Below are 12841 nucleotides of genomic sequence, written 5' to 3'. Positions count from 1 at the left end.
TGATCTGGTCCCTGCCCATCTCTCAGGCCTCCTCTCTCATCACTCACTGAGGAAAATCTTGCTGCAGAAACTGGCTTCTCGCTCAGCAAAACACCAGCTCCTCCTCAAACCTCCTTTCCTTCAGGTCTGTGCTCAAATGTCACTTTCCCAGAAAGAATCCTGAAGGCCATCTAAAATAGCATCGAACTGCCCCATTCTCTTACCTTGCTTTTATTTTTCTTTATAGCAGTTACTACTTTCTGAAATTATATTATGGCTTTATTTATTTATTTATTTATTTTATATGTTCGTTTTGTTTTGTTTGCCTGACTCTTCCACAGAGATAAAAGGTTCTATGAATTCCAGGTCTTTAGCTCCTTGATCTTCAGGACCTGGAGAAGCAAGCCACTGGCTCTTATCAATAGTCTGCAGGGTGAATTGAAAGCAAAAAATAAGTGAAGCCCCTAAAAACAACATGTCAGGAGAAGAGCATAGCAGAAAGGGGGCGGAAAATGTGAACAGGCGATGCCAATTTGCTAGAACTTTGCTAATACAAACTCGTGCACAATGGGGGAATATTTATGTTTGTGTATATATGTAACTCATTTTTTAAACAATCCAGACTCAAATGACATAATCTATATTAAGAAAATATTTAAGACCGTATATAGATATTTAAGACAGCATATGAATATTTAAGACAATATATAAATCGGCCCACACAGCAGCTCTCTTTTTCCAGGAGCGCGCGCTAACTTCTCGGTATTCTAAGCGAAGGTACTGAGTTCGCCCTCCCTCTTTTGTAAAATGTATTCTTGTCGCTATTTGATTGGCTGTTCCTCCTAGGTCCCCATTTGTCATTGGCTACAATGCCAGTCCATCACTCCCGGATTCAAGCACTCCATTGGCCCGCTGTCTTAGAGAGCTGTGGCTGGTTGCGCCCTGGCAGAAGGAGTTCCCCGGTGACGTCAAAGGCGCTCCCCGCCCACATTCCAAAGTCTGGGCAGAGACTTCCCGCTGCCCAGCCTTAGAGGCGGGACAGGGCGGAAAGCCAGACTTCTGATTGGATAGAGCGGACGAAGTGAGTATCCGACTGGTCACTGCGCTAGGTGGAGGTGGAGTTAGAGCTGGATCCTGGAGCCCAACTGAGAAGCTCTGGGGAGTCTCAAAGTTTGTGTCTGGAGCAGTAGTGGAAAGTGGGCTTACTGCGAAGGGATTTTCTTAGGATGAGAGTTGATCTCCTGCCTTTATTTTGGATGCGCGCCCAGCTTTAACCCCGTCAGCCTTCAGCCAGGTACCTGGGCAGCCTGTCTCTCCCCGACGATTCTCAGATTTCCGAGGACATCGGACGGGAACCCTTGGCATTTCTCTCTCAGGCAGAGAACGTTTTCCGTTCCAAGTGCATAAGCCACACGCGCCCAGGCGCACACACGCACACACCCCCTGCGGAGCCGGACCTCACCCTCTGCGGCGGCCCTGCCCGCTCCCCTCCTGCCCTCAGCATCCTCGGCCCAGCGTCCCTCGGACCAGCATGGAGGTGCTGGAGAGCGGGGAGCAGAGCGTCCTGCAGTGGGACCGCAAGCTGAGCGAGCTGTCAGAGCCTGGGGAAACCGAGGCTCTCATGTACCACACGGTGAGGACTCGGCGGGGTGGGGAAGGGGCGCCTTGCAAGGGGGAGGTGTGGTCATCAAAGGAACAGCTGGGGACAGGGACCTGGGAAGGAAGTATCTGGGAAGAGGCAGGTATGCCCAGAGTGAAGAGATCTAGGGAGAGTTGTGGTTTTTCTGTCTGAACAGATAGACGCGGGCAGCTGGCCCTTTTAAAGTTTTAATAATAGTAATGACAGTTTGTATTTCTTTAGCAATTTGTACCCCCCCCCCCCCGAGCCTTTTTCACATCTGTAATGTCATTTGCTCTCGCTGGAAGAACTGTAAAGCAGAAGGGGGAGGTACTGGAGAATAATATGCCACTGTTTAGTTTGCTATTAATTTTGTGGGAAGGTTTTTAAAAAAAACTAAACAAAGAGGCATTTTCTTTCTTTCGCTGTCATATTCTTTCTTTACTTTCTTGGTTATATTCCTGTAAGTACGTGTGTGTGTGTGTGTGTGTGTGTGTGTGTGTGTTGGAAAGGCCCCTTTGACTTTAGGAGGGAGACTACTTTATTTGGTTTCTTGAACTGTACAGCCAAGAGGTCTGCTTCCTCTCTCTTCAGAGTAAGATCAGCAGAGTCTGGAAAATCTGAGGCAGCTGCTTATTTCAAAAAAGCTTTGGAGAAGGTGGGACAGCTCACCAGTTCTTTGTTCAGCCTTATGCCTCTAGGACCCCTTTGGGGGATCGAAATGTCACAGAACACTGCACATGCTCTGAAAGTTTCCATTTCAAATCTTTGGTTCTTAAATTTGCAAAATGAAATTTGTTTTCCCACAGCCAGCAATGTTAATATGATTTTATGTGAGATCCCTTTGGGTTTTTTTTGTGTTTTTTAAATGCAGAAGTTTGTAATGAGAGAGAGAGAGAGAGGCAGAGAGACAACACTAATGAGAAAATGAGAAGCTTGGCTGTCTCCGCTTCATGATTCTTTTAAGGGGGTCGGTGCCAGGATATTTGAAACTTTTGCAAAATGGCCTCAGGCTCCACCTCCTTGGCCTTTGCCTCTGGCTGACGTTATTTTGGGAAAAGGGATGAGGGCCTCCCTGTGATTCCCACCAAAGCGTTTGTGGTGGGGCGGTGGCAGAGAATGGCTTGTTGAAAAAAATGCAGAGTGCCGGGCTGAAAAGGAGAGGCAGTTCATGCTGGGGCAAAAGCCAGATGTGTAGAGTGATCTGGGTTTTGCTCACTGAGCCTTTTTCCCCCCCGAGGAGACCACGTGGGTTGCATTTGGCTCGGTGTCCCAGATGTGCTTCCTGTTGTCAGTGCAGAACTTACAGCACATTGGCCTTCGAGTATCTTCTGATAATTGGGTGCTCCAGGTGTTAGCCATTTGCAGAGAGGCAGTTCTTGCCTTTTGTTCTAACACATACTGTGAGCATGTCTCATCCAGCGGCTGTAATGCCACAGTTTTGGGGTTGTCTTTCAGCTGGTGGGATGAATTATGTCCTGGCGTATGCGTTCCCTTTCAGCCCGTGACTTGCATTTGTGAGATCACAGGCCAGGATTGAAATGCTACCTGTGACTTGACATGAACTCCAGACGGGACAGATTGGACCGGCTGTAATTAAGATCTTTGTGCACAGTTTCAGGGGTAGAGACCTTAACATTCCTTTTGGTATTAAGGGCTCAGCTTTTCTATGTCACGGTGATGAAGCAGTGATGTGTGATTATTTTTCTTCCAATTTTATTTTATTTTATTATTAATTTTTCTAGTTTTATTTTTTTTAACGACTTTTAGCTCTAACACTTAAGGATGTATGTCTCTTCTGGGCAGCTCACTCATACAAAATGCCACTCATCATTGCTACAAGTCCTTGCCACTGTGTGTATGAATTAGTGTTGAAAGAGGTATTGGATTTAGTAGCACAGATGACTGGATTATATTCCTTCTAAACTAAGGGGAGTTTGGCAGAGATTTGAAAATAGATAAGTTTCCCATCTGTTTCTTGAACTCTGTTGGGTATCCAGTTGCAGAACTGGTTATTATTACTGTTCGTCCAAAATGTGGAATGGCCTGACCTCCAGGTCTAAATAGGGATTTAGTTCCCACACGCATGATTGCTAATGCCCTGTTTTAGCAAACCTGTCACCTACCCGATTTTAAAAACATAGAAGGTTCACATTGCTTGAGGCTGGAGTGGTTAACGTCTCTGACGCCTTCTGTGAGCCATCAGGGAGCAATGTTTTTCTCATTTGGTTATTGTAAAGAAGACTTCTTGGTTCAGAAGGACAAAGGCTTGGAGGGGGACAGGTTCAAAGTCTACAAAATAATGAAGTGCACGGATAGAACGAATATGGACTTGCTCATTCAATCCTGAGTTGTTACAGCGTTGGGCTTCCTCTTGAAGCGTAAAAAACAGTTCCCTTACAGATGACAAAATATTATTTTGGGCCAGTCACTAGTGCTTTTATGAACGTTGTTTCTTCAAGGGTGTGTACAGGCTAAACGTGGGCTCAGAAAAGATGGTGGATCTAGAAAATGAGAAGTATGTCTCTTACGGTTTGAAATCATTGTGAGAAACCTTGTTCCTTTCCCCCAAAACCTGCCTGGGTGTTGGGCATTTCTAATACGTATGTTGTGTGCCTCTAAGATTCTGTGCAAATTACATTTCTGGAAATTCACTGTGGGATGTTGTAATTCAAAGAGCAAAACAGGCTGTAAACTTTGTATTATATATATATACAGTTTATATTCAGAAGGATGCTCAAGAAATAGATTATTGTTTCTGGCAAGGGGACCTGGGGACTGGAGGTCAAGGGAGGGAACAGGGGAGAGGGGGTTACTTACATACTATCCCTTTTGTACTGTTCTAATTTTTACCTCCTGAGTGTATTTAGAAAATGAAGAACTAAAGCTTACAGGCACCATGTAAAACTGGACTAGAGGTAATTTTAGCCTGAGTCTCCATAGGGGCAGAGGGGATCTGGTGCTCCGTTAAAGCTCAACACCTCTCAAGTCAGTGGAGGCCTTGGGTGAAGAGAGGAGGCAGGAATGCTTGGTGGAAAGGGACTCTCAGGGTGGAGGATTAATAGTGGGTTTGGGTGTGGTAAATTTTATGATCTTGGTAACTTTCTTATATCTCGGTTTAACAATGTGGAAAATAGGGATTTTTTTTTTCAATTTTTGCAATGATTTTAATCTTTGTAAAAAATTATATGATGGGAACTATGAAGTCTTGGCAAAGATAATGACAGATGTTTTGCTTGTTTTCAATGCAATTCACGTAAATCCAGTACTTTGTAAGGTTCTTTAGTGGTTATGCACTAAAATTTTATATCTCTTTGGTTCTTAAAATGAAACGACTGATTCCAGACAGTGGGAGGTAGAGAGTTAAGGGAATGTTCAACCTGCCTGGTGTCCGGATGTGAAGGCCATCTGGCTTCCTCTTCTATCCCTGAGTGCCAGGATGGAGTTGGCTGGTCTCACAGGCTGGTGGTTTCCCCTTCCTCCTGGCTGGCCCAGCAACTGATGTGGCTCCAATGGGATATTGGAGCTTTTGGGCTGATGTTCCACCTAGGAGATAACTCCTATTATTGGCCTGTGGCCAGGTCCTGAGGGGGAACCTGGGTCCCTGTGGCTTGAGAATATCATTCATTACTTATCACCTGATCTCCACAAACTGAATGATAAGCAGTGAGTTCACGTAGAATTGCAAAGCAAACATACTTTGTCTTCAAGGCCCTCACTTCACCATTCTTTACCTTTGTTTTCAGGTTTTCCTCCCTTCTTAGACCCCAAGGACTCACTGTAATGGTGTTCTCTTTCTAACCCCTCCTCTTAAATTTTGCTGCCATGAAAGATTTGATGAACTTATACTAAAAATTTAAATATTAGTAAGGCATAACATATGACCCCCTAAATGGGTGTTTACAATTACTTCAGCTCAAAAGGGTGAATCTGTAAATGGAGAACTTAAAGCAATATCCAGGTTGTACAGGAGGAATATTTGGGGAATAGAGGGAACTTTCACTATTCTTCCGCTGTTCCATATATATGGCCCTTATTCATAGGGCAACCAGGTACATGTGTTGCTAATTAATCTACAATTTAACGGATCTTCATTGGCTTGGTGAAGTTTCTTTGACCCATTATATTATTGTCTCTGAAATTGTTCGCATAGTGATAACACAGGTTGGGGATGGGGAATTCAGGCACAGCCCTGAAGGATGAGACGGTGAGGCTCAGTTTTGTACTTGCCCTCTTTCTTTAATTTTTTTTTTTAACACTTATTTATTTTTGAGAGACAGAGAGAGACAGAGCATGAGCAGGGGAGGGGCAGAGAGAGAGGGAGACACAGAATCCGAAGCAGGCTCCAGGCTCCAAACTGTCGGCACAGAGCCCGACGTGGGGCTGAAACCCACAAACCACGAGTCGATGACCTGAGCCGAAGTCGGACGCTCAACCCACTGAGCCACCCCATGTACTTGCCCTCTTTTTTGAAAGACCCCTGAGTAATAGTATTCTATGGAAGCAGGGAGGTCTGATGTGAATTTGCTCTTACAAGAGATACAAGATATTTTATGTAGATTAATAATTGATTAATAATTATAAAGTTTGCAGCTGTAACTAACTGAAACTGATTCAGATTGCTTATACAATAAGTAAATTATTATGTCATGTTGTAAGAGTCCTAGAAGTATGGCTCCTTGTTCGGCTCATTTGGCGACTCCTTGGTATCATTGTGGTCCTAAGTGCCATCCATCTATGTGCAGATTTCACCTTCAGGTTGGATGCAACCAGGAAGCAACTCATTCCCATATGCGTTTTGGGTGTTCAATTCAAAATGCCAAATGTCCAAAGGAAAAAGAGATGTTGTATCTTCCTGTGTCCCTTTTTAGGATGGAAGAAACTTTTTTCAGTAGCCTATCAGCTGATTTTACTTTGAGCTTCGTTGGCAAGGATTGGGTCACTTGACCATCGTAAAACCAATGGCTGGAAAGGGATTTACATGATTGGCTCAGATCAGTCATTTGGGGACTGAGGAGCGATTGGAGGCTCAATCAGCATGACCATTGTAGTGATCCTTAGGAAAATAGTCTGAGTTGGCAGTCCTTTCTTTAGTGGGTTTGTTTGACCAATGGCTGTTTTCCTCACAGAGGTGGGCTAGCAAATGGAACATGTTTTAAAATCTACAATAATTAGCCTTGGGAATAAAATATCAAACCAAGTACTGTGCCGCTTGCAAAGCTCTAAGGATGTTATTTAGCTGTGCTAATAGCACCCAATGAGGGAAGACCATAGAGACAGGAATAGCCTCTCCAAAATACACACAAAGGATATCTGGGAGAGTGTGCCGCTGTGTCCCAACTCACTAACTAGAATTAACTATATTATCTGAACTGTCTGCATCAGGGTCAAATATCAGGACTGGAGGTAACTAAGTCCGTGATCATGCTTATCATGCAAGACAAGAATGATTTGTTTCGTTCAAGGGCCGCACAACCTCTGATCAGCAGGTGGAAAGCCGAATGTCAGTGTTCAAAGAAGCTGTGTTCTCAGTTGTTTATAGCTATTCAAATATTGACAAGCCCATGTGTGCCTGTTGGCATCTTGAACTGCCTGCCTCAGTCTGGCATGGCTCAGACCTGTCTGCTGACTGACTTGGGGCAAATGGCCCTAGGCCTTGGTTGGGCCCTTAGTAGGGTTTTGGGCCTACCGTTGTAGGATGTCTGAATTGTCCAAGTGAGTGCTTTTATGAATGAAGGGAGTGTTCATGTTCCCTGCCCCTGCAGAGTCAGGATTGAAAGAAAATGATGAGACCCATGATCTTTGGGTCACCCTTGAACCTATTCCTCTTCCTCCCTGCTCATCACATGCACTTCGTCTCTTCCAGATAAAGTTCTAAGTGACCTCGATTTTCCCTGAATCGAATCACATAGATCATCTGTGAGGCGCATAGGAGGCAATGGCCTGTATTGTCTACAGAGAATCTGAGGCCTTGAGCACTGAAGAGATTTGCTCAGCTGAAACACAAGCTCCTTGAGGACAGGGGACATGACTTTGGCTCTGCTGTCGTCCCATGATGCTTAGCCAAGTGCAGGATGCTCAGAGATACATAATTAAGTGGAGTGAGGCAGTCTTAGAGAAATGATAAGCTTGGTGGCCTTGACCTCTTTTGTTAATATATTTTTAAAACTCTGAATTCATGTAAATGCTTCTGCAAATCTGAAAATTTAGTGGAAAGCAACATGGGTCATTTGGCGTCAATAACTTTTCTTGCATAGTTTAGAGAACAAGGTGGGAGTGTGGATGGCTGTCTAACAGTCCCAGTTTCCACTAGAGTGGCATCGCAGGCACCATTGTGGAAAGGGTGGGCTTTTGAGCCAGGCAGATTTGTTGTCAAGGGCCACTGGTTCTCTAGTGACCTTCCACAAGTTACCTCACCTCTTTGGGTCCCGGTTTCTTCCCATGTCACTGCCTGGCCCTGATAGATAGGCTTTTCCACTCTCTCCCCTAATCTGGGGAAGAGAGGTCCTCACCTCAGGAGTCTGACATCATTCGGGAAGCACGGGGGCCTGTAATTATTCTCTCTCACACATCTTCATTTCCTGTCCTTCTACCTTCTGCTATAAACATACGTCTCTGCTGTTGCTCCTTCGTGCTCATTTTTTTCTCCCTTGTTTACTGCCAGGTTTTCTCAAACAAGTGGGCAATAGCTACAGTCTCCATTTCCTTACTTTCTGCTTACCTCTGCACCCTGTCTGTTCTGGTTCCTACTGTTGCTAGAAGATCGTCCAACTTCTGTCTAGCTGCTAAATCCAGTCTGTTCTCTGTCCTTACCTGCTAGGCCTCATGGACGTAACTTGGCAGCATTGACCACAAGGTCATCTCCTAACTCATTCTTGCTTTTGGCTTCCGTGACGGTCTGGTGGGCTTAGCTTTTCCTTCTTCCCTGGCTTCCTTACTACCTGTTAAATGTGAGCAGTTGGTACCTTCTTTCTGTACGCTCTCCTAGGCTCCTCTGTCACCTTCAATACAGCTGGTTCTCAGATTTTCATATCTATTACTTGTCTCTTGATGGAAAGTGGGAGCTCTTTGGTATAACCCAAGATTCTTCTGGGCCCTCATTGGCTGTGGAAGAGCTGTGGCTGGGTAATCCTTGAATCTTCATGATGCGTTACTCTAAGAGTTGGGGACACTTTGAACCCCCTTAGCACTGCATCCCATTTATCTCAGGGAATCTTTACTGACTCAGCTCTCCTGCATATAGATGCATGAGAAGCTCACAGGTCATTACTGGGACACAGTTGTTTCTAGAGTCAGTGTCACCCATCACATGGAGGCTGTGTTTTGGCTGGGCTCGTGCTTATTCTTCAGATTGGGAAACACTTTGTGGTGTTCTGGGGTGGTATGTCTGATTTTTCTAGGACTGTGTGGAAGGTCAGTGCAAAAATCAGACATAACCTCTTAGAATCATGTACCATGTATTCCTCTGTTGTGTATAACTGCTGTCAATCTCAGTTACAATTGCCTCACGTTGAACTGTCTGCCTTTGAACTGCTGTATTGTGGAGTAATTTATTTATATAGATTGTGCTGACATTACTGAAAAGCTTTGAGGTGTTATTTATTTATTTATTTATTTATCTTTTTTAAAGAGTTGAGATGGGGTACTCTGAGCCACCCAGATTTCTATGCCTGCTTCTTGTTAGAAGTATCGACAGTGTCTCTTGGAAGAGAGTTCTTCCTTGGCGCATAAGGCATCTTGTTGTGTGAATTCATTTTGAGACAAGTTTACTTGACATTCTGGGTCTCAGTTTATCCAGTTGTAAAATGCTGCATTTGTATCGCGTGGTCCCAGAGAGTTTTTTTAAACCCCGTAGTTCTATGCTGGATATCATGCTCCTACCCTTGCAAGGCTCTCAGCTTTAAAAAATGATTTAAAACACCAGTAAGTAGATTTAGTTGATTCCTTGTATAATTGGGGCAGCTAATTGGCAGATGTCATGCTGCATTTTGTAGCCTCTGTTTTCTGACTTAAAACCTTGCTTCAGTAAATCCCAGACAAAATAAAGAATGGAAAAACAGAGAGGCACAGAGGTAGGAAACATTTTTTTAACATTAGAAAAAAAAATCCTCTTCAGACTTCTTGGCAAATAAGAGGAGTCTGGGGGAAAAAAAAATCCATAAACAGTTTCCTAGTTGTCTGAGTGGAAAATCCTGGTTTTTAACATTTCATATCTTGGAAATGTCTGAATAGTTTTTGTTTAAAGGGAAATTCCTTTTGGCTGAGAAAGAGCCTGCAGGATTCAAACTGATAGGGTGATGTTTTTAGAAAACTTGGAGGAAATAAGGATTTGTGATGAAAATGCTTTCTCACTGGCCAATTGTGTTAAGCAGAAATTTAAATCCAAGGTTACCAATCATAACATTGTAAAGGTTCAAATATTAACTCCTTCCTTCCCATGGCTTCCTGTCCACGCATCCTGGGGAAACATCTCTCACAGTCGGTCCTTCCTCCAATTTGAGGAACTTAATGAACTGCTTTTCTAAACCTGTGCGTGTTCTAGGCAGGAGGATATGACATTTGTGACCTTGTGGCCCTCCCAGTAGAGTGGGAAGGAAGATGTATAAACAAGTCATTAAATGTCTGGTGTACATTTTGCGTTAGAGCTGTATTCAAAGTATTTCTGGAGCACAGAGAACACGAAGAGTTTGGGAACACCTCACAGAGCAGGTGAGATTTACAGTGGGTCCTGACGTATAAAACAGGAGTTCTTTAGGCAGTGGGAACAGCAAGTATAGAGTAGGAATGTGCAAAATGTCATGGTTGATTCTAGGAATCCCAAGTAGTTTTATGTACTTTGAGAGTAGGTGCCCTGCGGAGAGTGTTGGGGTATATGACAAGATCATAAAAGGTCTACGTGCCTGCTTAACCATTTGGCCTTTCTTTTGTGGGCAGGAAGGTGGGAGGCTGTTAGGGCTTTTAACAAGAGAGGGACAGGAGCAGAAGTATGTTGTCGAAAGGAAACCCTAGTGGTTACGAAGGATGGATTGGAGGGTAGAATTAATGGTGGTGAGATGATCTGTGGCTGCCTATTTCAGCCGTGAGGTCGAACAAGACACCGTGAGGGCCTTGGACCCGACTGGGATGAACACATGAATGCAAGCAAGGGCTGGGAGCCAGACTGGGAGACATGGGGACCGTGAGGGACTGTGAGGGACCGTGAGGGGGATATGGGAGACCTCCTGTTTTCTGAAGTGGCAGACTGAGTTGGCGGGGCTTCCAGTGACCTGGAAAGGGGATATTTAGAGGAGGAATGCGTTCGGTGGGGAAAATAATGAGTTCCCTTTCAAACATTGATTCTAATGTGTCCATGGAACATTCGGAAAAGGCCTTTGGGAGCTTGGATTTAGAGTTCTGGAGAAAAGTCTGGACTGAAGGTGTAGACTTGGATGTTGCAAGTCTAGTGGGGATCACTGAGGCCAATAGCCCACAGAAGCTGGTCCAGGGAGGTCAAGTGAGAGTGACGAGTAAGAGAAAAGCTAAGGATGGAGCCCTGGGGGCCCTAGAATGGTTGGCCAAGGAAGAGGAATCTGCAGATGGAACTCAGAAAGAGCCGATAGGAAAATGTGGAGAAAATCCAGGAAAATCCCATCACAGGATCCAAGAGAAGAGAGAATTGCTACAGAGTGGTTAAGACAAATAAAGACTGAGCGTGCACTGCAGCTGGCTCCAAGGACTGTGTGCATGGCAGCTGAGCGCAGTGCCTGTGTCTCAGGGCCATGGCGGCCTCCCTGTGGTCTGAGCCCGTGGCATGCTATGTGGCATTGTGCTTAACGGGTGGAGGCCTGGTTTCCAGGCAGGAGTGGAAGACAGACGGACAGCACCTAGGAGTAAATATGCACGGTGGGTAATACATGCAACACTGCCTCTTTCTTTCCTTTGTTTTTACAGAAGCCTAAAACAATCCTTAAAATTGGCCTTGGAGACTGTCACAGGGCCCAGGCACTTTTATGAAGGTACTTTCTTCATTCTTTTCTCCAGGCTGAGTCCATCTGTCCCTGGATGTCCTTCTGGCTGGCAACCAGGAGTTTGTGCATGTGTCCCTTTGTGCATGTGTCACTTGTGGCCTTGGAGCATGCAGAAGGCTGGTCTCTGGACTCTTAATACCTGTGTAAGAGTGTTGGGATTTACCAAATGCCTGTAAGAATTGAGGCTTTGCTTTATTTCTTCTGACACTTCCCACGAAGGAAGTATGGGTAGACCCCACTGATTGCCAAAGATGGGTTTGATTACAGATAACATCAACCCTATTCAACAGGCAGAGAACCTAATTGGCCCCATTTTTGTATGATATGATAGTAGGCGAGGACAAATGGCTTTGCTATAAGAACATGAGCCTGAGGGTTTGCCAGTGGAAGGAACGGTAAAATAAATGATGCAGCTTCAAAGAAAATGTGCAGCTACAAGCAGTTCCTGGGTTTCGGGACCTACACAGGGGACTCTTGTGGGACACCCTGCAGCCACCTCCCTGCCCCCTGCGTGTCCCCTGCGTGTCCCCTGCGTGCTGCGGCTGACTTCTACCTTTGTTCTCTGCTGTGCTTGTGTGGCCCTCGGCCTCCTGGGAGACGAGCAACAGGCACGGGAGGAAGAGCTGGGCAGCCAGGACTGAGGGCCCACAGGAGGGCGAGAAGAGGAGGGGATGGGGAAGAGGGAGAATTCCACTTCCCCCAGGGAGGAAGCAGGTGGCCCTTCTCAGCCCTGAGCAGAGCAGACACCTGTGAGGAAGCTTAGGAACCACCCCGAGTTTCAGCTGCACTGTGGGTTGAGTGGTCTCTTGGCTGCCTAGGTTGTTTCCTAGTCATCTTGTTTGCTGGCTTCTTATCCCATACTTTCAGTAACAGAATGTCCTGTGAAGAACCTACGTTACAAACGTAAAAACAGTAGACTTAAGGGGCCTGGGTGGCTCAGTCAGTTAAGCGTCCAACTCTTGATTTCTGCTCAGGTCACGATCTCAAAGGTTCAAGAGTTCAAGCCCCGAATGGGGCTCTACGCTGCCTGTGCGGCACCTGCTTGGGATATTCTGTCTCCCTCTCTCTTTGCCCCTCCCCTACGAATGGGTACGCTCTCTCTCGCTCTCTCAAAATAAAGAAATACACTTGAAACAAAATAGACTTAATTTTTAAAAATAGTTTTAGGTTCACAGTAAAATTGAGCAGCATGTATGACGAGTTCCCACGCACCCCCTACCCTCCCGGCACCGTGCAC

At 45.3% G+C, this 12841-nt stretch overlaps 1 protein-coding gene across 1 annotated transcript in view; it reads left to right on the top strand.

The window, feature by feature from the left end:
- Positions 1-864: 864 nt before the first annotated feature.
- CREB3L2 (cAMP responsive element binding protein 3 like 2) overlaps positions 865-12841 on the top strand; it is a 117561-nt gene continuing 105584 nt past the window's right edge. The window contains exon 1 of the mRNA XM_047095785.1: positions 865-1612. Coding sequence (XP_046951741.1) covers positions 1511-1612 — 102 coding nt within the window. The 5' untranslated portion in view covers positions 865-1510. The remainder of the gene's footprint in view (positions 1613-12841) is intronic.

Source organism: Lynx rufus, unplaced genomic scaffold, assembly GCF_022079265.1.
Source record: "Lynx rufus isolate CCGP_SWC_20201006 ecotype Redwood Valley unplaced genomic scaffold, mLynRuf1.p SCAF_4, whole genome shotgun sequence".
NCBI lineage: Eukaryota > Metazoa > Chordata > Mammalia > Carnivora > Felidae > Lynx > Lynx rufus.
Note: the sequence above shows the minus strand (reverse complement) of the source record. Positions and strands in the feature narration are given on the sequence as shown.